We start from the raw sequence: 27,979 nt of genomic DNA on the forward strand, positions 1-27,979 counted from the left end.
AAGTATATGACGTCATCTGTGCTTGGTCGTCTTGCACTTCAAGAAACATGATTTCTTCTCTTTCAAAGATTTCTTCCAGGGCATGGCAGACAGAGGCCGTAATATTTTTTTCCAATTGTAGCTTAAAGAGATCCCAATATTTTTCCCAGTTATCTAGCTGTTGTAATATGTTTCCAAAGAGATTTTCCTTCTCTATCACATTTGAAAAGGCCATCACACTCCTGAACAGGCAGCCTCCACACATCTGTGAACTACGCAGGTAGAAAAGTCGCAGTCGCCACTTTACAAGTCTGTCCTCCTTTCAGTAAATCAGATCAGCCACTTAAGATTAGTCTCTGTAGAAATCTTTTCCCAGCTAGCAGATAGAAGCTTTTAGTGCAAAGTTTAGCCCCTCAGTTTTGAAAGTGAAGAACTCCCTCGAACTCTGGCAAGCCGCAGGCGCAGGAGTCAGCTCCCTTTGCTTCTGGGGAAGATTTATGGGGGCAATCAAATGTTCTTTTCCAAGTTTAAAGTTTGTGAAAAAGCCAAAAATACTCACTGAGTCTTCGTCAAGGATGTTAATGACGAGGTATAGAGGCCCTTATATGGGGTAGTTACAACTTTCCAGTCGTGCTAACACGGCTGGTCTTTAGGAGCTTCTGCTTCAAGACAGTCTGAGTCCGTCTCCTGCTGTTGCCACAGGCAGGGGGCTCAGATGAAAGTCTTCTGCCACCAGTTTCCTACACCTGAGGTACTGGAGAGACTCCTGACCCATCCGGTGTGTCCGGAAAGGTCAAAAAAGTCCACTAAAAAGCTCCAAAAGCTAGTGAAACTCAGAGAGAACCCTGAGTATTCAACTAGGTCATTGTACAGAAGCCCCGCCTCTCCCAGGGACAAATATTCTTTATCCTTGTGGATTCTTACACTAAATGGTTGGAAATCGTGCCAGTCACTTCCACCACGTCCTGAGCAGCTATCCAGGCTCTGAGGCATATCTTTAGCACACACGGCCTGCCTGACATGGTAGTAACAGAAAATGGCATGGCCTTCACCTCTGGGGAGTTCCAGGAGTTCTTAGAGCAGAACCTGATCCATCATGTGCAGTCCACGCCCTTCCACCCGGCGACCAACGGCCAAGCCAAGAGAATGGTGCGAGCTACAAAGGACGCTCTCCAGAGGCTCACCCACGGGGACTGGAACTGCCAGCTAGACGTCTTCCTGTTCGGCCACAGAGTGACCCCGAGCACATCCACAGGCCGCAGCCCCGCAGAACTCTTGATGGGCCACCGCCCCACGACAAGGTTGGACTGCCTTCACCTGGACTGGGCCCCCGAGTTACGCCAGTCCCCAGTGAGTCAAGATGCCCCCCGAAGGATTTTCCCTGGTGACCCCATCTTTGCACAGAACTATGCCAGCGGTCCAGTGTGGGTTCCGGCAAGGGTGACTCGAGTCACAGGACCTCTCTCATATGAGGTTTCCACGGAAGAAGGCCAACTGTTACAACAGCACATCGACCAGCTACGCCGCTGGGTGCTGCCCAAGGAACCCGACCCATCCACGGCCGAGGAAGAGGAGTCCAGCCCAGAACCTACACCATCACCAACAGAGAGCGAGTCCCTTCCACCAGCAACCCCAGCAGGCCAAGCAACTGAGGGCCCCAACCAAGCTGCGATGGAGCACCTGTCCGCGGTTCCAGAACTTCAGGAGTCCCAAAAGGTCCTTTCCCCACCGAGACCAGCCTGGGCGCCGGCGCCACCAGCACAGGAGCCCTAGCGCTCACAGAGAGAGTGGCGCAAGCCAGTCTACCTCAAGGACTTTGTGTGCTAGGGGCTTCTGAACTTAGGCGGGAGGTGTGTTGTGTACTGACAAAGTCTTCCTGCAACTTGGGGCTGCCAGAAAGAAGGTGAGCTTGGGGGGAAATACAATAGACAAGCAAGATCTGGTAGCCACCTATCAAGATGCAATTAGTGTGTAAATAGCCTATTGTTGGGAGTGGGTGAGCTAAATCACTGAATAAACTCACATGTCAAACCCAGTATATTGCATCCTGGCCCTGGTATTCTTGGAGATCACCCTTCCAAGTATTTGCCAGAATCTTTCCTGCTTAGCTTCTGAGATCTGACAAGATCAGGCTTGCCTGGGCTATCCAGGTCAGAGCAAAACCACTGTGGCTTTATAGTGTAGATTCTGGTGGGGTAGCCATGTTGGTCTGAAGTAGCAGAACAAAGTTTGAGTCTAGTGGGGCACCTTTAAGACCAACAAAGTTTTATTCATGGGCTTTCATGTGCAAGCACACTTCTTCAGTGATTGCATCTTTAATTTCGTTGTACTATGTACAATGACAATAAAGTATATTATTATTATTATTATTATTAGCTGTGCCTAGGAAGAAGAAGAAGAAGAAGAAAAAAGATTGGATTTATACCCCGCCCTTCACTTGGAGTCTCAGAGTGGCTTACAAACTCCTTTCCCTTCCCCTCCCCACAACAGACATGGTGTACTATAATAAATACCCATAGTTTATCAATTTGCAGGTAGTGTGGGAGAGTATGTGCCAAATACATAATCAGCCATGTGATGCTGTGACACCAACTCTGAAACTTTTTCAGCGGATTAGATAGATACCTGTTAGTGTGAGGCTACTGGCAAGGTACTGCATAAGGTTCAGCCTTGACTCTCCAAGACAGCACATTGATAGGCTCAGCTACCAGATCTCTGGAGATTTAGACATGAGGGATATATAGAGAATGCCTTGCTTCCAGACGGCCCTGACATGTATCTGTGTGGCTGTTGCCAGTAGCCAGAATGCTGAACTGGGTTGGCACCTGGACTTTAACCGAGCATATGTCATGTGGGTGTTAAAATGCTAATTCTAGAGCCATGCCATAGCCCTTGCAATGTCATTAACACTTCTTTCAGAGCAAGAGCAGTGACTGAGGCTGCCTTTTCTCAAAAGAAAAGCATTTTTTTTGGCAGGGCAGGGGGTGAGGGGAAGATGACTAGCACAGACTTGCAAATAGGCAGCCACTTCTAATAAATCTGGCTGAATGCTTTCGAGTTTGGTAGTGGATCGATAGGCAAGGAGACAAAACCAACCGGGATCGTTGATCTGTGTTTTCGCAAAAACTGTTCCTTCTGCCCCATCCATTCCTGCAGATCAATCTGCAAACTTAAGAATGAACCTTGTGGGATAGGCATTTGATGCAGGAAAGACCGGATCTACGTTAAAAATTAGTGCAGTAGATCTGTACTAGCATTATTGCCTGAAGCCAAAATTCATAAACTGGGGAGGATCTTATGGAAAAGAACTGGGTGATAAAGACCTTCCTCTCTGTTCTTGCTTCATTGCACTGGCCAACATTGTCTCGGGGCTGAGAGACAGAGGTGTCCCTTTGGGTACAGCCTGCATGAGGGGGAAGAACCCATTATAGCAGAGGTGTCAAAGGAGACCCCGTGATACTACGAAGCCAATAAGCAAGCTCTACCAAGCGCAGGCCAAAACCCAGCTGTTAGATTCCCAGCGGGAAGAGCAGGGGAGAAGCGCTCCCAGCCTCAAGGACACCTTCCCAGTAACCAGTAACCACGGAAGGCAAAGGGAGGGAGGGAGGGGAACACTTACATATTCCAAGCTATGGCAGCATTAGCTGACAATACCCTGGTTCCCAAATCTGAGCTAATTCAGGTCTTTGTAGTGCATGTAATAAGAAGAGAGTTGCCTGCTTTTCCCCCCAAGCGACTTTATGGTAGTGGCTTCTGCTGCCTTTACTTAGGATGTCCCTTTCTTATCACTGAAGTAGCTGTTCTGCTTTGGGGGTTGGGGGGGGGTTTGTATACGCACATGCACACATGGAGAGGAGCTGATATTTATTCAGAAAGCAAAAGTGAATTGACATGCAAGATTGGACTTCAGGAGCACATTTTTGAAAGGCACAATTTGACTGCAATTGCTTTGACATTTCACTGATCCAAAGCTGGATTATTATAGAGCATAACTTGCTATCTGAGAGACTCGGCCTTCCACATTAGCGAATGCCCCTAGAAAAACCCACCGAGGCCTCCCTCACTGTCTCTGCCTCTCCTAAACGCATCTAGTTGAAACCACCTTGCTGTTTTCGGTGGAGCTGTTTCCCAACGCAAGCATGGTTAAAATGGCTGCCAGTAATTTATCCACCTCTTATAAAACATGGAGGGAGTGGGCGTTGGACATTGCTGAGAAGCATGGCAGTTGTAGGCCCCGTCTCTCTTCTTCTCTCCCCTGCCCCTTTGTATCCTTGTTTTCATCCGTTGGCTTTTGATCAGTTATAGCCAGCCTCAGTCCTCCAGCTGTGAAAACAGGAAAAACTCTCGCCTTCACAGGGCTGTTGCACAAAGAAATTGGATGAAGGCTTTCACATTTAAAAAAAGGCTACATAAATAATAATAAGTGGTACTAAGGGCCATTTCAATCCGCACCTGGCTGTGATGTGGAGACTGTAGGCCTGGGAGCAAATTGTGAGCATGTATTTTCTCCCCTCTTCAGGAAGGAATGCTGAATGGGAATGAAAGTCTGTGTGCACAGATCCCTGCCTGAGAGATCCATCCATTGTGTAGTGGTTAGAGTGCTGGATTAGGATCCGGGAGACCCAGGTTCGAATCCAGGGGTTGTTTCGTAGAAAAAGAGCTAGGGGAACTCATTCGCATAACTCATGAGCATATGCCACACCCCCTGACATTACCGGAAGTGTGTCATAAGGCCACAACCCCGGACATCACCGGAAGTGTGTCATAAGACCACACACCCCACCCTCAACGGTCCCGGCCGCCGGTGCCGGCCTTGCAGCTCCACTGCCAAGCCCCATGAGGGGCCCGGCGGGGGACCTGCAAGGCCAGCAACTTACCCTCCCTCTTCTCCTGCCTCCTCCTGGTTGAATGAGGGCCGGAAGCAGGGCAGCCGGAAGCAGGGGGCGGGGCTTCATCATGTGCCCCCCCCGTACCTCACCTGGGGGAACTGCGATCCCCCGCGATCCCCCCCGAAATGACCTCTGTTCGAATCCCTTCTCCGCTTTGTCTGCCATGGAATCTTACTTGGTGGCCTCTTGAGCCAGTCACAGACTCTCAGCCTAACCTACCCCACAGGGGATAAAGAAGAATGACGTAAGCCACTTTGGGTCCCCACTGGGGAGAAAGTTAGGAGGTAAATGAAGTATATTATAAATGCTCAGTGAAGAATGTACTCACATAGGTTCCAATTTGCACAAATCTGAGGGTCACTCCTGCAGCCGCTGCACATATAACAACCCTCTTATTGGGGCCCTGTGTGAATTATTTATTGACTTACTTTATTTATAGCCCGTCTTTCTCATTGAGACACAGTGAGATTACATAGTGTAAAGCAGGGGTGTCAAACTCATTTGTCATGAGGGCCGGTTCTGACATAAATGAGACTTTGTTGGGCTGGGCCATGTGTGTCATAAAATGTAATGCCAGGTAGCAGAGATATAAACTTTATAAAGGACACAAACACATAAGGCTTTTTTTTAACTTAAAATAAAAACATGCTTAAAAGCAGGGGTCATTTCGTAGAAAAAGAGGTGCATGAGCTCATTAACATAACTCATTAGCATAATATTTGCATATGTCACACCTCCTGACATCACCGGAAGCATGTCAGAAGGCAACACCCACTGCTCAGGCTCCACTGGACTGTTTTGGATTGCTAGCTATTGGGGGGGGAGAAGTGCAGATCTGTCCTCGCAGAGGAGGGAGAGCTTGTACCTGAATAAAACTTTGTCTTAAAGGTGCCAGTGGACTGTTTTGGGCCGGGGGGCCGGGGGGGCTCTGCCGCTTACCTGGCTGCTTCTTGCTCTGACTGAGGGCTGCTTGGAGCAGGGGGTAGGGCTTGTTGCATGTGCGCGCCCCCTGGGCTCTTTACTGCCGGAGCTGCGCTCCTGCAGGAAATGACCCCTGCTTAAAACATTAGCACTCTTGCAATATTTTGTTTATTTAACAGTGTCTGATAACTGATACCTCTTGCTCTGAATTATTGCATCAAAATGTCTGTGCTGTTGCAATCTTGAGTATGCTGTTCAGGTGTGTATCTGTAAGCTGCAAACCTACAATGATGCAGCAGCAGCAGAACTGGAAGAAGAAGCAGAAGACAGCCAGTTCCACTGTGAGCCTGATAGAAGCCCTCTGGGGGCCTGACCTGGCCTCCGAGCTGCATGTTTGACACCCCTGGTATAAAGTAATGCCATCCAGTAGTCCAAGGCATACCATAAGCAACTCAGTATGACTAGGATTACAAATTAGAAACAATGCTAAAGAAGAAAATGGAATTACAAAAGTAGAAAGCAGTGTAGTAAGAGCCAAATAATACATATATACCACAGATAGTGTGGCATAAACTACAGTGCACCAACTCTAAAAGCAAAACTGGGCAATACAGAACTGGGCAAGCAGAACACCCCTATCTCCTTCTGTCTTGGTTTCCTTTCAAATGTATGGTGTAACATTGTCATTTGAAAGCTTCTCTACCCCTGCAAGGTGGAGACAGCAGTGTAGGGGTCTGGAAGAAGAGGAATTCTCAACTCTGCAGTATCACGCAATGAATGGTTGCTAGACTTTATTTGAGGAGAGGGCAGGAGGAAAAACAGGGCTTCTGGGTTTGGGCAGCAGATGTGCGTCCTCCATATCATTCAGTTCTGCTTTACAATTTTGTAAGTGTGAAAAAAAAGTTCCTTAGTACCACTCTCCTGTAGCATGTTCTTACCTTTTTATTCAATACACAGTCTGGAACCAAATCCTTTTTTGTTCTCTGCAGAATGGTGAAGCTTCCTTGTTCGAAGTGAACATCCGCTACATTGGAGGGTTGCTAGCTGCATTCTACTTAACTGGCGAAGAGGTTTGTTCCAGCACATTTTGCACACAGGGTATATTTCTGCATAAGAAAGCCAATCTCCCCAGAGAGCCCTGCCAACCAAGCTCTTCAAAATGATCCCCCCTGACTCAACAAGCTGAAAACTAATTTTTTGTTATGAATATTGAAATGTTGATGATGGCTGTTAATTAAGTCTTGCATAATTACCTTGCCTGGCTCATCATTTTATAAAGATATTTTCTCCCATGGACAATTTCTCCTAGATAGCTTTTCAGTTTGGTACATTGATCCCTTGCTGTGAAATACAGTTGCTGTGATCTTGGCCTTGCATTCAGAACTTGTTAATTTCTTGATGCTGGAAAGAGGAACTTTCATAGGCCCCTCAGGGTCACATAAATGCCGCGGTGGGATAACCATCGCTTTTAGCAACGGCTGTTCTCAGCCGTATTGCCAAAAAGTGAAGAACCGTCATGAGCATTAATACAGCATGACAAGGCCCCTCAACCCCAGTTTTCTGCACTCCAAAAGGTCTTCCACCATCCTAGGCAGAAGGGCAGTGCCCTCCTGTGTAACCCTGGGGGCAAATAAACAACACCACTCTGTACAAAGGTGGGGGAAGGGGGGGCTTAAAGAGCTGCGTTTTTTAGGAGGAAGATACATATCCTCGGAGTTGTAGTTAGGAGGCAGAAGTGCATTCTGTCTGGTTGACTCAAACACTCTGGCAGGAGCCAGCATGCTTTAGTGACTCAAACACTCTGGCAGGAGCCAGCATGTTTTAGTGTGGTGCGCTTTAAACTTTCTATCCTCAGAGAATCCCTTCCATGTTTGTTCACTAATGAACCACTCCCTGCACATCACAGACCGTTCTGCTGCACTCTCCACAGAATACTCTCAATCAGGGCTATTTTTGGGCAGGAACGCACAGTAACGGAGTTCCGGCTGGCTCCCGAGTTGGCCACACCCAGCAGGAGCTCATTAGCATAATAGGCCACACCCAACAGCAGGAACTCATTAGGATTGGCTACATTAGGGGTGTGTGGCCTAACATGCAAAGGAGTTCCTGCTATAAAAAAGCCCTGGGTTTTGACAACAAACAAGGTAAACAGAATAAGAAGCAAAAGGTGGGTGTGGCTGGATGAGCACACCTCTGGTGACATGGGGGTGTGGCCTAATAATGTGGGTGGGAAGCGAGTGCTGTCAGGGGTGGGTCCTAATAAGCAAATAAATTTCTGTTGTTGGGTGTGGCCTATTATGCTAATGAGTTCCTGCTGGGCTTTTTCTACAAAAAAAGCCCTGCTCTCAATTGATCCAGGGTGCTAGTCATGGGATGTTTGGGTCTATTGTCACTTCACTGAAAGCCAGTGTGATACAATGGTAAATTCTTCTTTACTCAACAAGTGAATAAAATGAGGGATTCTCTGCCAGAAGATGTAGTGATGGCCACAGGCATAGATGGCTTTAAAGGGGGATTAAACAGGTCCATGGAAGATGGCTCTCTCAGTGGATGCAAGCCATGGTGACTAAAAGGAACCTCCTATTCCAGAGGCCGTAAACCTCTGAGCGCCATTCACCGGGGGCAGCATCAGGGGAAAGCCTCAGCCTCTGTGCCCTGTTGTTGGACTTCCAGAGTAACTGGTCAGCTACTGTGTGAGACAGCATGCTGGACTGGTTAGACCACTGATTTGATCCAGTAGGGCCCTTCTGATGTTCTTATGTTCTTACATTGAAAGTAAGAGGGGCCAATGGCAACCAAGCTGTATTTCAGCCAGGGTGACTGCCTCTCCCCCAAAAGCTCTTCTTCCTACTAAACTGTTGAGAAATCCTGTTTGAAAACCACTGTCTGCAGTGTGGAGTTGCCCTGAATAGGCTTCAGACCTATGTCCAGTCATGGATTCAGTGGAGTTTCAAGTTTGAGCTTTGGCGGTGAGTAGAAACTCTGAGACTAAATGGCAGGTTGGATCCAAACAACTTTTTGTGTATGTTATTTATAGCCCACATTTCTCACTGAGATGCAAGTTGAATTACACAGTGCAAATCAATGTAGTCAATAGGATGAGATGTCTAATAAGCAATGTAATAGGACTAGGATTGCAGAAGTCTGCATAAGCATTAGACATTACATGGTTAAACAATGCAGAAAATGGTATGATATAAGTAGAAAACAATGTGAGAGCAAAATAATACATACAACAAACAGATAATGCATGCTATATGCAGTGGGATAGTCTACAGTCTCATTCCCTTTATTAAAGCGCATCCCTGAACCATTCTGTTATAGCCCTATTCCTTTTATTTAAAAGTCCTCTGGAACATTAACTCAATCCATACAACAGCCCTACAAAGCAAAACCCGGGATGGTTACTGCATTGCATGGGAGTGCTGGTGAAAAAAGGAGGAGAGGTCCCCTCTGCCCACCAAAAAAAGGCTATGGAGTTTGTGTGACCTGAATACACATAAGCCATGTGGCTCAGGGGCTGTTAGAAAGAGGGGGGATGAGACTGAGTGAAGGGGGGGGCCTGGCTGGATCCAGCCCCCTGAGTCAAATTAAACCTTGCACCTTATTAAGGGGATGAAAGAGAAAAAATATCCTTACAATCTTTTCTTACAAACGTCTTCTCCACCTGTTGGGATGGGCATTTGAGTTCTACCCAGAGGGTAGTCCCTGAACAGCCATCTTCCTTCTACTCCAGGGATACCCCTTCAGTGGCTCAGGAGTCACAGGTGACTGTTTCACATACCACGTTTGGATGTCCTGAGCCCTCTTCCAATAAGGCAGCCATCCAGCCATCCCATGTTTCAGGAAAGTAGGCAAAGGCCTTGCTTGGTGGTATTTGTGACTGGCACCTGGTTTCTGCCTTGACACAGCTACCACCAGAGGGCCAGGTAAGCGGCTTTCCTCCCTGAGTCGTGGACCTCACTCCAGGGATAAAGTAGATGTGTCTTATTTGGTTGATGCCAATTGTGAATGCATGTCTCCACGAGTCACTGAGTGAGTACCACTATTCTACTCTGTACAGAGCAGCAGTGCATTCTTTATTGCCCCAAGATGCCCTCTGGGAAAAGCAAAATCAAAGCCCCATCATCTCCCATAGCAAGAATATTGTCTTTGGCCTGTCCCTCTTGTTAGACAGGGTAAGGAGCAGGCTTTGGAGTACAATCAAAGAGTAGCAAATCATGAGTTGCTTAGTTTATTTTTTTTTTTCATGTTATGGCCTGTCATTTTGGATTTACTGCTTTGGGTTGTGACTGGTCGTATGAGTAGAGTTGTCTGGTTGGTTCACATAGCTAAATTATATATGAACAATAGAGACCTGTATCCATATATACGGGTGCAGGGAGCTTTGTGGCATCTTAAAAAGCAACAGATTTATTATAGCATTAGTGTTTATGGACTAGAGCCTACTGCCTCAGGCACATGAAGTATTTTGTAAGGGGGTAAATATATGCGCACTCACGCACATGGATATGCAGGGGAAAATGTGAATAGTGGGACCATGTACTGCTAGAGATACCATCTGTAATGCTTCCATGCAAAACTCTATACAACAGTAATTGGCAATAACACAGGCTTCCTAGCTGTGCTAAGCTAACGGAATACCTTTTGTGGGTGAGAAAAGCTTGGTCTTTATGAACACAGTCAAACTTTCTGATCCATTATAAAGCCCACACCCACATGAGAATGCTTGCGCTCTCTCACTTTCACACCAACTCACAAGTGTACATTCTCTCTCCCTTTCTGGTCTTTCTTTCACTTTGCCTTACCCATACACAAAGCTGTTAATGGCAAGATTTCTTGACTGTGAAGATGGGTACCCACCAAGGGTATAATTAAAAGATGGGGCCCTTTCCAAAATCTAAAGGGTAAAAAACCTGTTAGCATTCAGGGGTGTTGCCACCTGTCCTGTCCTTCCCGTTAAGTGCACACACTCTTTGACTCGCACCTTAATATATATATATATTTGCATCCCGTTCCAAAGGGAAATGCTGCCACATATTCCAGCCATGAGGCACTGGACCTTGTCAGGTGACCCAGGATCCCTGGTCTGATTTGGAGGACAGAAAACACCTCCCAAAATGCAATTTAATTGAAAAAGCTGGAGGGTGTGTTTTGTGCCTGGGGGGGGATATGGTCTGAGTCAGAGAAATCCAGCTTTAGTGACGGCACTGCTCCCCCCCCCGTGCCAGCCTCCAAAGGTATGACACACCAAAGATGTCTCCTCCTTAAGAGTAAATGTCATCTGCTTTCTAAAGGTGATGGCAGCCTCTAGTCCAACAAAGATTAATATCCGCTACCAAAATGAATTTTGCTGAGCGATAAAATTCCACTGCAGTACAGTTCTGCCTTATTCTCCAGTGTGTTCCCAAGTACTGGCAGGGACTGAACGTATCACATATTTGTGCTGGTAGGTGTAGAGAGATCAAAGAGATTGCACAAAAGGCCCAGGACAGAGAGAAAAGCAAATGGCAGGCTGTTCTCCCACTGACCCAGGTGGGAATCTTCCATCCTGGAAATGAGAGCGCAGCATCAAACCAATTCCCAAAAAAGAAGAGTTTTATGCAAAAGTGTTATAGCAGCTTGACTTCATTTTTAGAGAAACCTGTTGGATTTGGAACTGCGAAGGCATTCCTTCCCTTTTTTGCAAGAGAGAAGTAGCTTTTTCCTCATAGGCTTGTTCTCTCAGCTTGTTCAGAGTTAAAATTATTGAACAAAATTTAGTGTTCACTTGACACAGACAACATCAAACATGGCAGGGAATTAAAGGATTCTAAGAGCTGAAGGAAGGAAAAATATGTATGCAAAAGAGTTTATGTTTGAAATCTTGGGTTTCCATAAAAAAAGGGGGGGAAGAATGTGATACAGTCTTTAGGCTAGGCTTGCCAAGTCCCCCCGGGGGGGCGGGGAACCCCCCGCCCCCAAGCCCCAACGGGCACGCTGGGGGCAGGGCCACAGTCATCCAAGGGAAAACTCTATGGTTTTCCCTCGGATGGTCGTGGCCCCGCCCCCAGCATGCCCGGCGTCGTCACGTCACTTCTGGGTGACGTGGATGCGGCGCGCGCGCGCTCTCCAGACGCCAGCTGGGAGTCCCCCGCTCCGGCGCAACACCCGACTTGGCAACCCTACTTTAGGCTTTGGCCTGGGGGGTCTCTAAGAAGGGTGCTTGCCTCCCACCACTTCATGGAGGCAGCTTGGCTTTAGGCACGGTTGGCAACTGACCTAGTGGGTCAGTTGTCTTTCTGCTTCCTGAACCAAATATTTTCTCGCTAGGGCTGCCAGCCTCCGAGCCGGGCCTGGAGTTCTCCCAGAATCACAACTGATCTCCAGACTACAGAGTTCAGCTCCCCTGGAGAAAAATGGCAGCTCCCGCAGATGGACTGTATGGGATCACATCCCACTGAGTTCACTCCGCCTCCTCAGTCATTGCCCCCAAATCTCCAGGAGCTTCCGAAGAGGGAGCTGACAATAGGGCTGCCAAGTGGAGGCGGGGGGCGGGTAAACCCCCGCTTTGAAGGCCCGATTTCCACCGCCACGGAATCGGGCCCTGGGGGGAACTCCGCCCCCCGAAGCGCAGCGTCACAGGAAGTGATGTGCACGTCGACCATGTTGGGGGCGTGGCCCGGATCGTCGGAGGGAAAACTATGGTTTTCCCTCCGACGATCGTGGCCATGCCCTCAACATGGTCGACGTTGCACATCACTTCCTGTGACGTGCTGGTGGCGCTCGCGCATCCGGGGACAGATCCCGGAGCCCGCCAAGGCTCCCCCGCCGGTGAGTATTTTGGACTTGGGAACCCTAGCTGACAACTCTGTTTCTATTCCCAAGGCCACTGAACATGTGGGACGTCTTGTGGACCCAGCTTTTAGGGCCTGACTAGGCACTGAAGATCCATGACTGGTTGTCTCCTTGGTTTTTTTGGAAGATGGATAGCCATAGCGAGGGAGTTGAAAGGTTGGATCAGGGCTACAGCACCAAGGAAGGGAGAGCTAGTTCTTTCCCCTGCATACACCACACACAAAAGCACTCACACCCTGCCCCAGAACTGACATTTGCCATTTGGGAGAAACATACAGGTACCTGTTTCAGAATTCTGGGTGACACTGTGGACTGCAGTAGAGGGACTGGAAGTAAAAAGCATGCCCTCAAGTTTCCTAAATAACTTCACCAGGCTTCTTTGATCATGGGTAATTTTGTGAGCACAGATTACTGTTGCTAGCAATTTGCCTTCAAAAGAATCAGATGTCATTTGCCTCTTTTCTAGCATCCACAAAGGTATGTGGTGGAGGTTGGGTAATTTACTTTTTTTTTTACCCTCAGATTTTGGGATTATCTAGAAAAATAAATAATTAAAAGATGGCGAAGGAGACTTCCTAATCCCAGTCCTGTTGCCTGCATGTACATATGTATGTACATATGTGCCGGCAAGTCACAGCCAATTTATGGCAACATTAGAAAGGGGCTTTCAAGGCAAGTAAGAAGCAGAGGTGGCTTGCCATGGCCTTCCTCTGCAGAGTCAGTCCCTGCTTTGCTTCCAAGATCAGGCTATATACGATGCTGCCTTCCTCCTGTGTTGCTTGAAGAGGCAGGAATTTTACCCAAAAGGCCGCAAACTGCAGATATATTTTCAGCTGATCCCAGGAACTGTTTGGAATGTGCTTAAAGCATCTGAGCCCGCCCAGCTTCTGTCTCCTCAAGTGTGCCTCATCCTGCAATCACCACCTGCCTCTTTCTCGCCAAAAAGATGAAGTGGACCCAGCAGCTGGGAGCTGCTCAGGTCTCGCCGCCGGTTCCCGGGAGGAGTGGGGGAAGGCTCAGCAGGGCCGTGCAGCTCACCGCTGGTGCGGAGGGAACAGGGAGAAGGATTGGTAGGCCTGGTGGCTGGAAGCTGCACAGGCCTCACCATACTTTGCTCTCCCACCACACTTTCCTATGCAGAATTAAGGCAGGCCTTGCCAAGGCGGTCTCTTAAGAATACATGGGGGGAAATCGTGACCCAGCTTCTCCCAGTTTGCCACAGATCAGGCAGCAGGATTTGAAGCTGAAATCTCTGACTCAAGCCTCCTGTCTTTACTCTGATGGTTTAAAGGAGCAACTCTGGTGGCTTAAGGGATGGATGAGCCGTGTTGAATGAGGAAATGTCACGGTTTTTGTGCCAGATGCAGAGAAACATTTTGTGTAATCGTCTTCATCTTCCATTTTCCCAGATAACACAGGGCTTACCTGTAAAAAGAAATTACATTGAGGGAAGGTGCAGGGGGGGGGGGGAAGAAAGATATAGGCCATTGGTGGGTAGGTAACTTATTTCAAATGAACTACTTGTTCTGAACCATAAGTCTTCACAGCATTCAGCTGTTGAGACAACACACAGATGAGTGGGGATCCTTTCTTTACTCATATGTCCATTAAACTCTGCCCCCACCCCTGGCCTGTGTATACCCACAATCTTAGTCACACCCTTCCTTTGAAGAGTCTAGGAGCCCTGCTCAGTTGGACCAAAGTTCCTCCTACTAGGGCATCCTGCTTCCCACAGTGCTCAAACAGATATCCCTTGCAAACTGACAATCAAGGTGTTGTACGAATGTATTCCCAAGCCAAAAAGGAAGCCAATGAGGAGGATATCTTTGGATATTTAACTGCAATTAAATAACTGAAAACAGTTAGGCCATACCAGCCTATCAAAACTGACTGCTTTCTGAGCAATATAAGGAAGTACATGAAGTTTTATACCCAAAATGACATAGACAAAAAGATAACATCCAGAAATCATAATTGGTCACAGAATAACATAGCATCATTTGAGTAGTCATTCATTCATTGGTCAGTTACAGGAAAAGGTGTGACTACATGATATCTTAAATGTTTATTTAACCTAACCGTATTAATAATACCCAAGATTCTTCATACCCAAACAAAAGGTGTTGTTTTCTGATACGAAACTAAAGGCTTTGTTGACCCAGACACTGCAGAGTTCTACCCCAAACAACTAAAACCATGAACTCTATACTTCAAGCAGATACATCTATTGAAAAACCTATCTTCTGCTGTACCAGCAATACTGCACCGAAGGCCTGTTAAAAACACCGAACAGATAGCTATTTCATCCAAACAACTTGAAAGGGGGGGGGAGGTTGTTTCTTGTCTGCTAGGTAAAGGTAAAGTAAATGTTTCCCTTGCTCGAAAGCCAGTCGAATCCGACTCTAGGGGTGCGGTGCTCATCTCCGTTTCCAAGCCGAAGAGCCAGCGCTGTCCGAAGACGTTTCCGTGGTCATGTGGCTGGCATGACTAGATACCAAGGCACACGGAATGCTGTTACCTTCCCACCGAAGTGGTACCTATTTTATCTAGTTGCAATTTCTTCCTTTCGAACTGCTAGGTTCTGCTAGCATCAGCTAAAAAGACACTCTAACCTACAAAGGAGAGGCCTTACCACTTCACTTAATAGGCTTTTATTAAATCCTAATAAAATCTTAATAAACCAGAAAAATATAAGTATATGAATAATGTAAATTAAAACATTCAATATGTATTCCCATCTATACTACAAAGGCTGACAGGCATTAGCCCTCCCCAGCTCCCCATCTATTGGCACTGAACCAGTTTGGTGTAGTGGTTAAGAGCAGCAAACTCTAATCTGGAGAACAGGGTTTGATTCTCCACTCCTCCACATGAAGCCAGCTGGGTGACCTTGGGCCAGTCACGGTTCTCTCAGAACTCTCTCAGCCCCACCTACTTCACAGGGTGTCTGTTGCGGGGAGAGAAAGGGAAGGCAATTGTAAGCTGCTCTGAGACTCCTTGGGGTAGTGAAGAACAGGGTATAAAAATCAGCTCTTTTTCTTCTTCATACTGAGCCGCTTCGGCGGGAGGGCGGGGTAAAAGTCTAATAAATAAATAAATAAATACTGCCTCTGCACCTGGAGGTTCTGTTTAGCAAAAAGCCACTGATCGACCTATCCTTCTTTTACACACTTGTCTGATATTGTTTTACTACTAATGTAAGGACATCTGAGAGCATTCCCAAGTTTGGTTAACTTAGTTTTATTTATTTATTTGATATATACTCTGCCCTCCCCACCGAAGCAGGCTCAGGGTGGCTTACATAAAAATTTAAAACAGAACAAATATAAATACAAAACCCATCATAAAGTGCTAGTAGGCAATTTGTATGACAGTGGCGTAATCAATCATAATAAGGAGTACAGTCAGCATTTGATGTTAGGAGTGGACTGACTCTCAGTCCGGTTCATGTTGGCGAAGCACAGGCTGTCAGTAATGAACGCTGCCGACAGGTCTAATAACAGCAACACTGCTGAACACTCCGATCCTGATGCCTCCGAAGGTCATCTTTGAGGGCGACCAGTGCCATCTCTTTCCCATGGCCTGGGCAAAAGCTGGATTGGAAGGGATCTAATGTGGAAGTGTCATCCATAAAACCCTGCAACTGAGTTGCCACCACCCTCTCAATTAATTTGCCCAAGTAGGGCAAATTGGAAACTGGCCAATAGTTAGCCAATTCGTCCAAATCCAAGGATGGTTTTTTTAGGAGAGGGCATACCACTGCTTCCTTGAGTGCCCCAGAGAACAGTCCCTCAGAGAGGGACTTGCTGATGATTTCCCTTAGGGCACCTCATAACCCATCACGACCAGCTTTAATTAGCCATGATGGGCAACGATCAAGGCTACAAGTGGTGGGGCGTACAGTTGAGAGTAATTTGTCGACTTCCTCTAGGCTGAGTGGACTAAAATAATCCAAAACCTGACTAGAAGACGGGCATGGAGCCTCGAGTTCATTCACTGTCTCAACTGTGGCAGGGAGGTCATGGCGGAGAGACAAGATTTTATCTGTGAAATAGCTCACAAAGGCCTCACAGCCAATGTCCAATAACTTAGCATTTGGTTTGTCTTGTGGCAGAGTAGTCATAGACCGAATCATTCTAAATAATCGGGCCGAGCATGAGCTCGCAAACGCAATTGTAGCCGCGTAGTACTCTCTCTTGGTGGCTTTGACTGCCATCTCATAAGATCTCATAAACGTCCAATAGGATGCTCGTGTAGCTTCATACCAGGCGCACCGCCACTTTCTCTCTACCTGTCTAAGCCTTTGCTTCATCAGCCAGAGCTTCTGGGTAAACCAAGGAACCAGCCTAGAGCGAGAAAGCAAAGGTGTCAGGTTCAATAGAGCACTTGCAGTCCACAACGATTCATAAGAATAGGTTGCTTTAATACAAGTCACTATTGATACACTTTCATGGTCATTGTCAGGAATGACAATGGTCCTCATAGTCTTACTTACTACAAAGGCAGCAAAAGCATTCCAAGGTCAAAACAAGAGATAAAGCGCACAGGGAAGATGAGAACAGAGCAACAGAGCTAATTCCCCCCCATCATACAGCAGGCAGGTTACACAGAGCAGACACAGAATACAAATGGCAGTTTACTGACAAAAGGGCATCGGGAAGCGATCTCGTCAATGGCTGCCGAAAGTCAGCTATGCCAATCCTCTACAAGCTCATCCAATGAGCTGCCTGGGGGCATCGGATTCTGCAGGGCCATCTGAAGCCCCATAGGGTTCATTTGGCTCTGCAGGCAAGTTAAAATTCACTCGCCACCCAAACAGGGTCGGGGTGAGACATTCACGCAGGCCTTCAGGGCATGTTGGTCCGACCATGGCACTGCCGTAGCAGTAATCTGTTCCACTGTCACCCCCGCCACAAAGATCAAATCAAGCGTGTGCCCAGTCTGATGAGTGGAGGCTGTTAACATGTTGGGAGAGTCCTAGTGCTGCCATGAACGCCACCAGGTCCATTGCCTCTGTGGAGGCCAGATCGTCGGCATGGACACTGAAGTCCCTCAGGACTATCAGTCTAAGATGCTCCAATGCCAAGCCCAACACAGCCTCCACCAGGAATGATAGACTATTGGTCGGTGTGTTGGGCAGATGGTACACTAACCAAATAGCCAAACTCTCCCTGGCTTCCCACACTAGGCCAGTGCACTCTATGCCTGTGAGCTTCGGTGGTGAGAGCACCCTGAAGGAGTAAGCCTCCCAAATGAACAGTGCCACTCCTCCCCCCTGCCTCCTAGTCTGCAATTGATGAAGGACCAAGAACCCGGGAAGAGCCAACTCAGAGAGAGCTACTGTCTCCCCAGTACTTGAACCCAGGTCTTGGTAATGCACGCCAGGTCCGCACTCTGCTCCAGCAGGAAGTCCCAAAGGACTTATTATTTATAGACCTGGCGTTGCACAGCACCAATGTTGAAGGGGGGTCATTCATCCTAGCTCCACTACCTCCCACCTTCAAAATGATATGCAGGCTGGAAGGGGGCCACGTTACTCTACTTCTCTATCCCCTTCCCTTACATTCATGCCTGGTCCCACCACTATACTTTCCCCTCCCCAGGAGTACTGGTATCCCTTGCCCAGTGATCGCCACTATGAGTGGTCTTCGCAGAGCCTCAGACCCAATAATAAACTAACTGACAGATGAAATGCCCAGTATGAATGCTACTAGTAGCAGTTAACAATTCTCCCGAGGCTGCTAATCCCTGACTAAATCCTAATCTATCCTAACAATAAACCCCATATTGTTCCTCACTCTATCTCCTAATTATAGGCCCAACCAAATATTTCGCCTAATCTAACAATTTGATTGCTAAACATTATCCAATTCACCTGGCCAGTAAATTAAATAAAGGCCGGTGACAAATCACAATCTACCAAATTTATCAAATACAAAGTCAATTCATGAGCAATCAGCATTGGCAGTAGTTTCTTCTATAATCAATTTCAATTTAGTAATCAAATCCACAAACAGTTAATTAATTCATTCATCTATTCAATTAAATAATTAAATTAATTTGATTTAAATGGTAACCCTTGGCTTCCTGGGCTGGTGATATGCTAGGAGAATTGCTTCCCCTGGGGTTTATGCTTGTTTCTTTAATCCCGATGGGCCTTGTAAATTTACCATACTGGGAAGACAGGGTACACCATGAACAATGATACCTTTTGTCAAACGGTCTTGGACATGATCTCTGGTCATAGAATTCCAGCACAGTACTTCCTGTTTTGAGAACTGCACCCTTCATCTCCTTCTGCATTATTTTCCACTTTGAATTTATGGTTTTGTACCAGATCTAATGGTGACAACCACAAATTGGACTCATTCCCTATTCTGAGCATGGATTTTTACACTTGGTAAACACAAATGAGAAAAACCCCATGTGCCAAATTGCAGTTATGTTGGAAAGTGATATTTATGACCTATTTATTTATTTGTCAGGGATGCTGGCCTCACATAGAGCTGAAACTAAGGAGACAGGTTGCAGGGGCAGGACTAACCCCCTTGAGGGATCCCCGTTCAGGAAGTTGAGTGGTGCCAGCAGTGAAGACATACCAGGCCATAGCAGGAAGGTGGCTGCTGTTGTCAGGGCAACAGTCTGGAAGCCTAGAGTGACAGCTGGTTGCCAGGGTAATAGCGGGTGGCCCCTGGGAAGCCAATCACAAGAGAGGGGCAGAGCTGTGAGGTCTAGACAGAGCTATTTAAATCTCAGCCAGGCAGGGCCAGGGAGGATCCCCAAGCTGCTCTAGAAAGAGATTAAAGTCTTTTTCTACCCTTTTTTTTGGTGTTCAAAATGGTTTGTTAGTATTACCAAAATATACAAAAATCCCGTGGATCTGTTCCACTAGCAAAGGCCCTTTCCTCTGGCACAAGGAGACTTTCCCTCATGCAAGACACTCTTCTGAGCAACCTGCCTCATGGGAAGGGCTCCCTCCGCTGGGGAGAAGCACCTGTGCTAGTGGAACAGGTCTGGTGTTCACCTGCTCCAATTTTTTTTTAAAAAAAAATACATGTATTAAGAAGTGATTCACTGTAAAGTCCCTCTTAGGGGCTGTAGCTCTGGGGATTTATATTTAGAAATCCAATGTAGTGTACATTGCCAAACAGCTCTTTTCTTAATAGCTTTCTCACTCCATCCTTCCTCTCTTTCTCCACACAGGTCTTCAAGAATAAAGCTCTAGAACTGGGAGAGAAGCTTTTGCCAGCTTTTAACACGCCGACGGGTATCCCACGGGGAGTCATAAATCTGGGCAGGCAAGGCACATATCATTACTCTGTTCTCTTTAACAAATGCAGCACTCAGAATGTAAGGATAGCTCCACCAGATCAGACCATGTAGTCCAGTGTCCTGTTTCCCATCAGGTGCCTCCAGTGAACTCATGAGCAAAGCAGGAAGGCCTTCAGCCCTGCAGTGTATCCCCAACAATCTTATATTCATAGGATTACTTTAGCACAGTCAGGCTCTGCTGAAACTGAACTGGATCAGTTTTAGCTGCATCTGATCCCAAACTGGAATGGAACCAAAGCATTTACTAGTTCAAACCCTTGAATGTATGCACTTCAAACATGACCTTTTGCTCAGCCATCTCTTTTGAATTATAGCCTTTAACGTTTTTTTCACAGGTGGAAATTGTTTCACATGAAGTTGCCTTGTATACTGAATCAAAAAATGGTCTGCCAAGGTTAGGTTTGCCCACTGAGACTGGCAGTGGTTCTGCTGGGTCTCAGATAGAGGTTTTCTTCATCACTTGCTATGTTCAACTGAAAATGCCAGGGATCAAACTTGGGACCTTCTATGTGTAAAATAAATGCTCTTCCGCTATGCCACAGCCCCTTCCATGCCCCCATCTCTTGTGTAGCTCTTCTTTATAGGAATCTCGCCCCTCCTTTTAATAGTAGAGTGACTGGCCCCCATTATGGTGATGAATGCAGTAATTTCAGACAAGGTATGTGTTTCTACAAACTCGGGAGGCGATTCAGGCATACATTAAAAAAAAATTGAATTAGCAGTGTGTTCCAGTCCTATATTTCTCCACTCTTTCCCCCTGCCCAGTGATGCCCACAACATTCCTACTAATAATAAATCAGAGGGTTCCGCATACTTTGGGAAGTCCTCAAGTATGCAGAAAAACATGGCTTTGTAAATTAGCTTCCTCCCAATCTAAATCCCAGTAGTACTGTATGGCTGCGAGAGTTGGACTATAAGGAAGGCTGAGCGCCAAAGAATAGATTCTTTTGAACTATGGTGCTGGAGAAGACTCTTGAGAGTCCCTTGGACTGCAAGAAGAACAAATCAGTCAATCCTAAAAGAAATCAACCCTGACTGTTCCCTGGAAGGCCAGATAATGAAACTGAAGCTCAAATACTTTGGCCACCAAATGAGAAGGGAGCAATCACTGGAGAAGACCCTGATGCTGGGAAAGATTGAAGGTCAAAGAAGACGGGGACGGCAAAGGATGAGATGGTTAGACAGTGTCGTAGATGCAACGAACATGAAGTTGAGCCAACTTCAGAGGACGGCGGAAGACAGGAGGGCCTGGGGGGAGCTGGTCCATGGGGTCGCGAAGAGTCGGACTCGACTGTGCGACTGAACAACAACAACAAATCTAAAAAGAGCCTGATGAGGACTGAATATGCTCCAGGAGGCAAAGAATGCTGAGAATGATTGAGAGTCAGTTATGGGGGGGTATGTAAGGGATATTAGCCTCTTTAAAGTTCTCAGAACTTTGAGAATCTTGGGACTTTCGGTTTATGGCGGTAGTGGACATTTCTCCCGGACCTCCCGGGGATGCGATCCGCGTGCCAGTAGTTTGGAGGGGGGCCCCTGGTGCACCCCCCCTTGGGACACTTACCCTTGGAGCCTTTGTGAAAGGCTCCTAGCCATGAGGCTTTGAAGGGTAGCCTCTTTGCCAGCACGTTGCTGGAGAATTGAGGTGCTCTTCCACCCCGACGGTCCTGCCACTGCTGCATCCGCAATGGAACCAGAGCCGCTGACTGGGACAAGCGTTGGAGATCGGACGTATAAAACATACCTTGAGCGAGGTCTTTGGACCATCAGTGAACATTGAGTCGAGTTAAATCGAAATGTCGTGAATGTAAAAGAAAGCCCCCCTGGTAACAATGAGACAAGCGAGCGGGGGAGGGGGGAGGGGGCCCTCCCATACGCATAAAGAAAATAGCGATATACCAAGGGGAAGCTGAAGAAAAAGCATTGAAATCTATTTTAAGAAATCAATCAGAGCGCCTATAAGCATTTAGGTGAATTTCAGAGACTTCAGCAAGTTTTTTAAAAAGTAAACAATCCACAAATATGGTGTGGAAAAAAAAACAGAGAAAGACAGACAAGCAAAAGTGAAAGCACCTGGGAGCATGAGCCCGCGGCCAGAAGATACCACTGAGTTTTCTAAACTGCTAGCGGACTCTTTGTGCCCTCTACTGGACCAGATGACGAACATCAATCAACAACTGATAGCTTTAAACCAGAACTTTGCAGCTCAGCAGCTCCAATTGACTGAGACTACAAAAAAGACGGAGCAAACAGCTGAGAAAGTGAAGGAAATGGATGCCAACTCCACAAAGGTTAAGAAAAAGGTTCAAATGCTGGGAAAGAAGCAAGCTTCAGATGAATATCAACTTTTGCTGCTGCAAATGGAAAAAGCTAACCTAGTCCTCTGGGTTCCAAGGGGTCCCTGAAGCAAAAGAAGAGAATCTAAAGCAACTGCTGAGTGACGCATTAGCCCCAGTCACAGATTTAAAAGCGAAATACCTTGTAAGCGAAATGGATATGGTTTATAGAACCTATTCCATTTACATAAAGAAAAATAATCTGCCTGGGGAGATAGTGGTTAGATTCTCGAAGGGACATGTGAGGGACCAAATCCTGAAAGCAACTACAGGAACGCCCTTGAAAATTGGAGGCAATATAATCAGGATCTTAAAAGATATTCCATTTGAAATAATGAAGAAGAGGAAGTATAAAGACTTGATCCTATTTTTACAAACAAACAGCATTCCTTACAGATGGTTAATCCCCGGAGGTGTCATTTTCAAACTGCAGGATAAATAAGACAAAATTGACTCTGTTTCTTAAGCTTGTGAGTTCCTGAGACTGCAACTGGGAGAGTCCAGTGAGGACAGCAAGTAAGAAGAAGATAGCAAACCTAGTGATGAAATGGACTCTGCTACTTCTGATGAGGACTCTGTCTCTGAAAAGGCGGCAGCAGCCCCTAAGCGAGAATACCAATTAAGGATTAGAAAAGATAAAACAAAATGAAGGCTGAAGGACTCTGAATTGTGCCTTAAGGTTTTTAATGATGCTCTTGTGATTTTCTTTAAATAGTGAAAATAATGGTTTTAAAGATAAATAGTGGCCCATGCCACACGAGGCGGAAAGGGACGGGCTGAAGCGTGGCTTCTGAAAGCCGCACCAAAAGAAACACGCCACGGCGGGATCACATTGATCCCCTGAGCCGCGGCGCATTCCCTCCCCGGCATGATCAGATGCCGGGGGAAGCGACAGAGGGGAACGGGAGACTGCCGAACTGCGCATGTCTGAGCATGCGCAGTTCAGGCAGGAGCCGGGGGTGCGCAACGCTGCCCAGATGTTGCAGTGGGATCGCGCCCGTTTGCTCCGGCCCCGATCCGGCCCACTCCCGGCCCAAAACCCCTCGTGTGGACAGGGCCAATATAGCTTGATCAACTATGTTCAATGTAATCACAGCATTTTAGTATAACACTGATATAAACTATTGTAATGATCTCCTATTCTTGGGTTTTTAGTTTGGTTTTCTTTCCCTTCTCCCATAGATGTAGTTTTCCTTTCCCTTTTTTTCATTGTAGTTTATAGAAAATAGAATAAAAAATCCCCTCCGGGGGCTTAAAAAAAAAAAAAGAACTTTGAGAATCCTGGAGAGGGGAGAGGTTGGGGCTGGAAGAGACTGAGAACAATTCCAAATTAATTCCCCCTGGACACAGTGATTTCTTGTAGGCTACAGCTTGTGCTCTATACCCTTGCCTGCTGTTGGGGGAGGGGAGTCCCCACCAGAGAAAACAAGGAATTAAAAATACCCTGCAGCCTTTTCTTTGTTTTCATTGACAAAGGAGTATGAGGCACTGCTGTGAAATTCATTAGGTGAGGAAGCACAGAGCAAGTCAAGAGCTGGGTGGGGATTCTCCAGCTACAGCAGCCAGTAGTGGCTGTTACAGGCCCAAAGAGACTTCATTACATACCTGCAGCTTTTACTGAAATAGCCCTCACTTGCCACCTGACATCTTGCTGAGAAGCAGGAGCAACATGTTACATTCACCCCTTCAGCCAGATTGCCCTCTCCAGGTATAGACTGCATTCCTAGAAAGGGCTTCCTTGAACCCATTGTGTCCACACTGAACAGGTGATAATGTTTCATCCTGAAATAGAGGGGAAAGCTATCAGTGTGGGAGCTTTAATTCTGCTGGAGGAGGGGCTGTAGCTGCCCCCCCCCCTTCCATGTGCCTTTTTTCTGATTCATGGGCTTTTTAAAGCATTCATCCTGGACTTTGTTAGCAAAGGAAAGTACAGCCAGGGCACAGGCTCTGGCCAGAAGACCAGCAGCTGCTTGGGAGCTTTTGCCTTCTGCCTTCCCCCAAGAACAGCAAAACGGTGGCCAGCTGGCCTGTGAGCAGTGGCCAGAGGGTACCGGCTATTTTGGGATAGCCAATGGAACAATTCAAGGAAAGCTCCATTTCCCTGTTCCCTATCACATCTCTCTTTTAAAATGTAGCCTTGGAAGGTGCCAGAAGGGTTATATAAATCCACCAAGCTTGAGAATTTCAGCTTGCTTCCTTCTTTTTATAAAAGTATAAGTTTCTAGCCCTCATCGGTTGGAGGACTAAGTGTGAAAATTAAAGACCAGAAGAAAAAGGAAGTTGCATGATTCTAGCCACGCAAACACCTCTGTGTATTTTAGGGTTCCCTTTTTTGGCCAGTTCAGTGGCAAAGCACCTGTTTTTCCTGCAGAAGGTCCCAGGCATCTCTCAGTTAAAGGATCCTAGATGGGCTGGGAGACTGTGAAGAGCAGTTACCAGTCAGAGGACAGAATGTTGGGCAAAGGGGACCAGCAGTCTGACTCAGTATACAAAACATCATGTGTCCTGTGAATTTGCCCCTGTCGGTCTCGTCCCACGGAAACCAATCCATTTTCCTCTGCACTAAGTAGTAAAATTTATGACAATGGTACCCTTAATGATAACGGACCAACTGGTGTTTTTAAAAATCAAGCTGAATCCTACTATCCTTCAAGTACATTTTCTTATCTCACCCTTCCTGAAAGGAGCTCACAGCAGCCTACCTAGTTCCCTGTTTTCTCCATGCAGCAACTTGAGAGGTAGATTAGGGTGAGAAACTGACTGGCCCAAAAGTAATCCAGTGATCTTCATGGTAGAGTGGGGTTTAGCATCTGGATCTCCCGGATTTTAATCCGCCCCTTGATCCCTACACTGCACTGTCTCTCATCCCATTACTACTGGTTTGCCATACTTCTCACAACCCTTTTGTGAAGGCAGACGGTGCTCAGAACTTATCCAGAATCTCACCGTCAATCTTGGTTAACATCTAACAAACGGAAATATTTGTAGGGTTTGGGGAACTTTTGCAGCCTTCGGATCATAATAGGTCCTGATTAGAGGGTATGGGAGGTTGGGAGCGTCATCCCAGGGGGATGAAAGAAATCATTAAGCAGCCAAGCACAGGGGGTGATGATCAAGGGAGTGACTGGGGAGGAAAATGGGAGAAAGAGGAAATCAGCTCCTGTGTCTGCTCAGGAGATTTTAAAAAAAACACCCAAAACCTCAATCTTTTAATTCTCTTTTCAGTTTTCTGCAACTATGAACTAGGACCTATTATTCAAGACAATCTGAGCTAGGATTTATGATGCAACAATTCTCTTATAGCTTGACCCTATTAATCTTCCTTTAGCTGCAGTGATGTAGAAAGGGGATTGCTAGGCAACCACCACCTAAATACTAAAAAAAAAAAAACATCTGAAATGCTGAGCCCCAAATCTGTGGCTTGTGTTTGTATTTATTTGTTTGCTTTGTTTCTGGAAAACCTGCAGTAACTACAGTAACATAACAGAAGCCAGAGATACATAGCGCAATCCAAAGAATGCTTTCCTAGGAGTAAGCCCCATTGAGTAGGATTCTGAGTAGGCCTGCTTAGGATCCTGGGGGCACCCCTGTTGAATCGTGCAATGTGCAGTGCAATCCTAAACAAACAGCCTTCTAAACCTACTGAAGCCAATGGAATTAGCATGGTGTGAGTGTGCCTAATATGGCACTGCTAGTCACTAGAAAAGTTCAAACGTCATGAGGCAGCTCTGCAATTCGTAGTTAAGACCAGGAGGAAAGTGATGACATTGGTTTTAGTTTCATGGCAGGGATAATTCCAGGCCTTAATTTAAGCATAAGATTATAAAAACTGCCTTGCTGCCTGTAGCAAACCTAACAATTTACCCCTATGCAGGTTTACTCTGAAGTGTTCAGTGGGGCTTACTCTTGGGAAAGTGTGCCTAGGACTTTGCTGAGAGTGGCCAGGGCCAGCTCAGCCAAACAAACAATCCCAATAGCTTCCTAAGGCACCATTGTCTTAAAGGCAATGTGGGTGAGAAAGTCCATGAGAACATCCAACTCACGTTAGACAGCTACATGCCTCTGGGAGGCCCATGAGCTGGCTGTGAAAGCACAAATAGCAAAAAACCAAAAAACCCATTTTAACCTACAACAACTGGTATTCTGAGGTACGCTGCCTTGGCACCTGGAAGTTCCATTCAGCTATCGAGATTAATAGCCATTGATAGACCTATCTGCCATGAATTTGTCTAACCTCGTGATCCCTTTTGAGAGTAAATTGGTTCTGCTGGCGGTATAATTCTAACACTGAAAATGTCATCTCACCCGCCCTGTTTTTGTTTTTTTTTACTTTCAAGAAAAACATTTAACAGCAGTCTGCCACCTGCAATCATGTTAATCAAGAGATCTCAAAATCAGACTCACAATCTCTCCTGAAATGAAAACCGCTGAGCTTCTCCTGAGTTGGCAGCTTTGGAGGCTATTTTCAGATCAAGCCCTAAAGATATAGGTCGCTGCACAGAAGCTAGAGAGGCTGAGATGGTTTTAAAAGGCTGTAATCAAGAATGCTGTGTTGGGAGATGGAAGCAGACAAATCAGAAAGCAAAGCTGAAGAACGTTTTGGCCTCTGGTATGCAAAGCCTTAAAGCTGTAGCGGCCCCTTGTGAGGTGTCAGGGTCTTCCAACAAAGAAGAAAACCAGCTTTAAGTTGCTTCAGATATAGCTTTGCAACTCTCTGCTTTTTTGAGGTAGTTTTGGGATGCACCTTGCTGCCCCAGTGTTTGCATTCTGTGTGAGGGTGCAGATTTATGTATAAAAAGAGAATGCTCATGCTCCAGGCCTGCACACCTTGAGGACCCAGCAAAATGAACACAGCCTCATGGCCTTGATGGACTCCCTGCTCCTGCTATCTGCCTGGAAATGCAAATGGGGGGTTATGATTGATTTATTTGCTTCATTTATACCACACATTTCTCCCCAGTGGGGATGCCAATGCAACTTACATCATTCTCCTCCCTTCTATTTTAACCTCACAGGTACCCTGTGAGGTAGGTTATGCTAAAACTGTGTGACTGGCTCAAGGTTACCTAGTGAGCTTCTATAGCAGAGTAAAGATTTAACCTCTGGTCTTCTAGGTCCAACTCTAGGTCCAAGTCTATGCCCCAACCAGTGACGCAGAGGAGGCTGAAATGAACTAGTGCTATGAAGACCTACAACATGTCCTAGAACTAACACCCAAAAAAGATGCCCTTATCATCATAGGGAAAGTAGGAAGTCAAAAGGTAAATGGAATAACGGACAAGTTTGGCCTTGGAGAACAAAATGAAGCTGGGCAAAGGCTAACAGAGTTTTGTCAAGAGAACACGCTGGTCATAGCGAACAAAAGTCAAAAGGTAAATGGAATAACAGACAAGTTTGGCCTTGGAGAACAAAATGAAGCTGGGCAAAGGCTAACAGAGTTTTGTCAAGAGAACACGCTGGTCATAGCGAACACCCTCTTCCAACAACTTAAGATGTGACTCTACATGTGGACATCACAGGCTTCCCAAGTACTTATCGTGATTCAGCGGGGGACACAGATGTTCTTGCAGGATCATTCCTGCGAGGACAACAGATGCGCCGCACCATGCCGTCGCCAGGAAGTGACGCTGGGCGACGCTCTGGCAATGGGGCTGGAAACTCGATGGTCCCATTGCCAGAGCGGTC

The 27,979-nt window shown here is 46.6% G+C and overlaps 1 protein-coding gene across 1 annotated transcript in view; it reads left to right on the forward strand.

The window, feature by feature from the left end:
- The window catches only part of MAN1C1 (mannosidase, alpha, class 1C, member 1), a 224,417-nt gene that overhangs the window by 167,761 nt on the left and 28,677 nt on the right, over positions 1-27,979 (forward strand). Inside the window, exons 4-5 of the mRNA XM_015411629.1 lie at positions 6,779-6,859; positions 19,830-19,924. Coding sequence (XP_015267115.1) covers positions 6,779-6,859; positions 19,830-19,924 — 176 coding nt within the window. The remainder of the gene's footprint in view (positions 1-6,778; positions 6,860-19,829; positions 19,925-27,979) is intronic.

This window comes from Gekko japonicus, unplaced genomic scaffold (genome assembly GCF_001447785.1).
Source record: "Gekko japonicus isolate JY-2015 unplaced genomic scaffold, Gekko_japonicus_V1.1 scaffold62, whole genome shotgun sequence".
Taxonomy (NCBI): Eukaryota; Metazoa; Chordata; class Lepidosauria; order Squamata; family Gekkonidae; genus Gekko; species Gekko japonicus.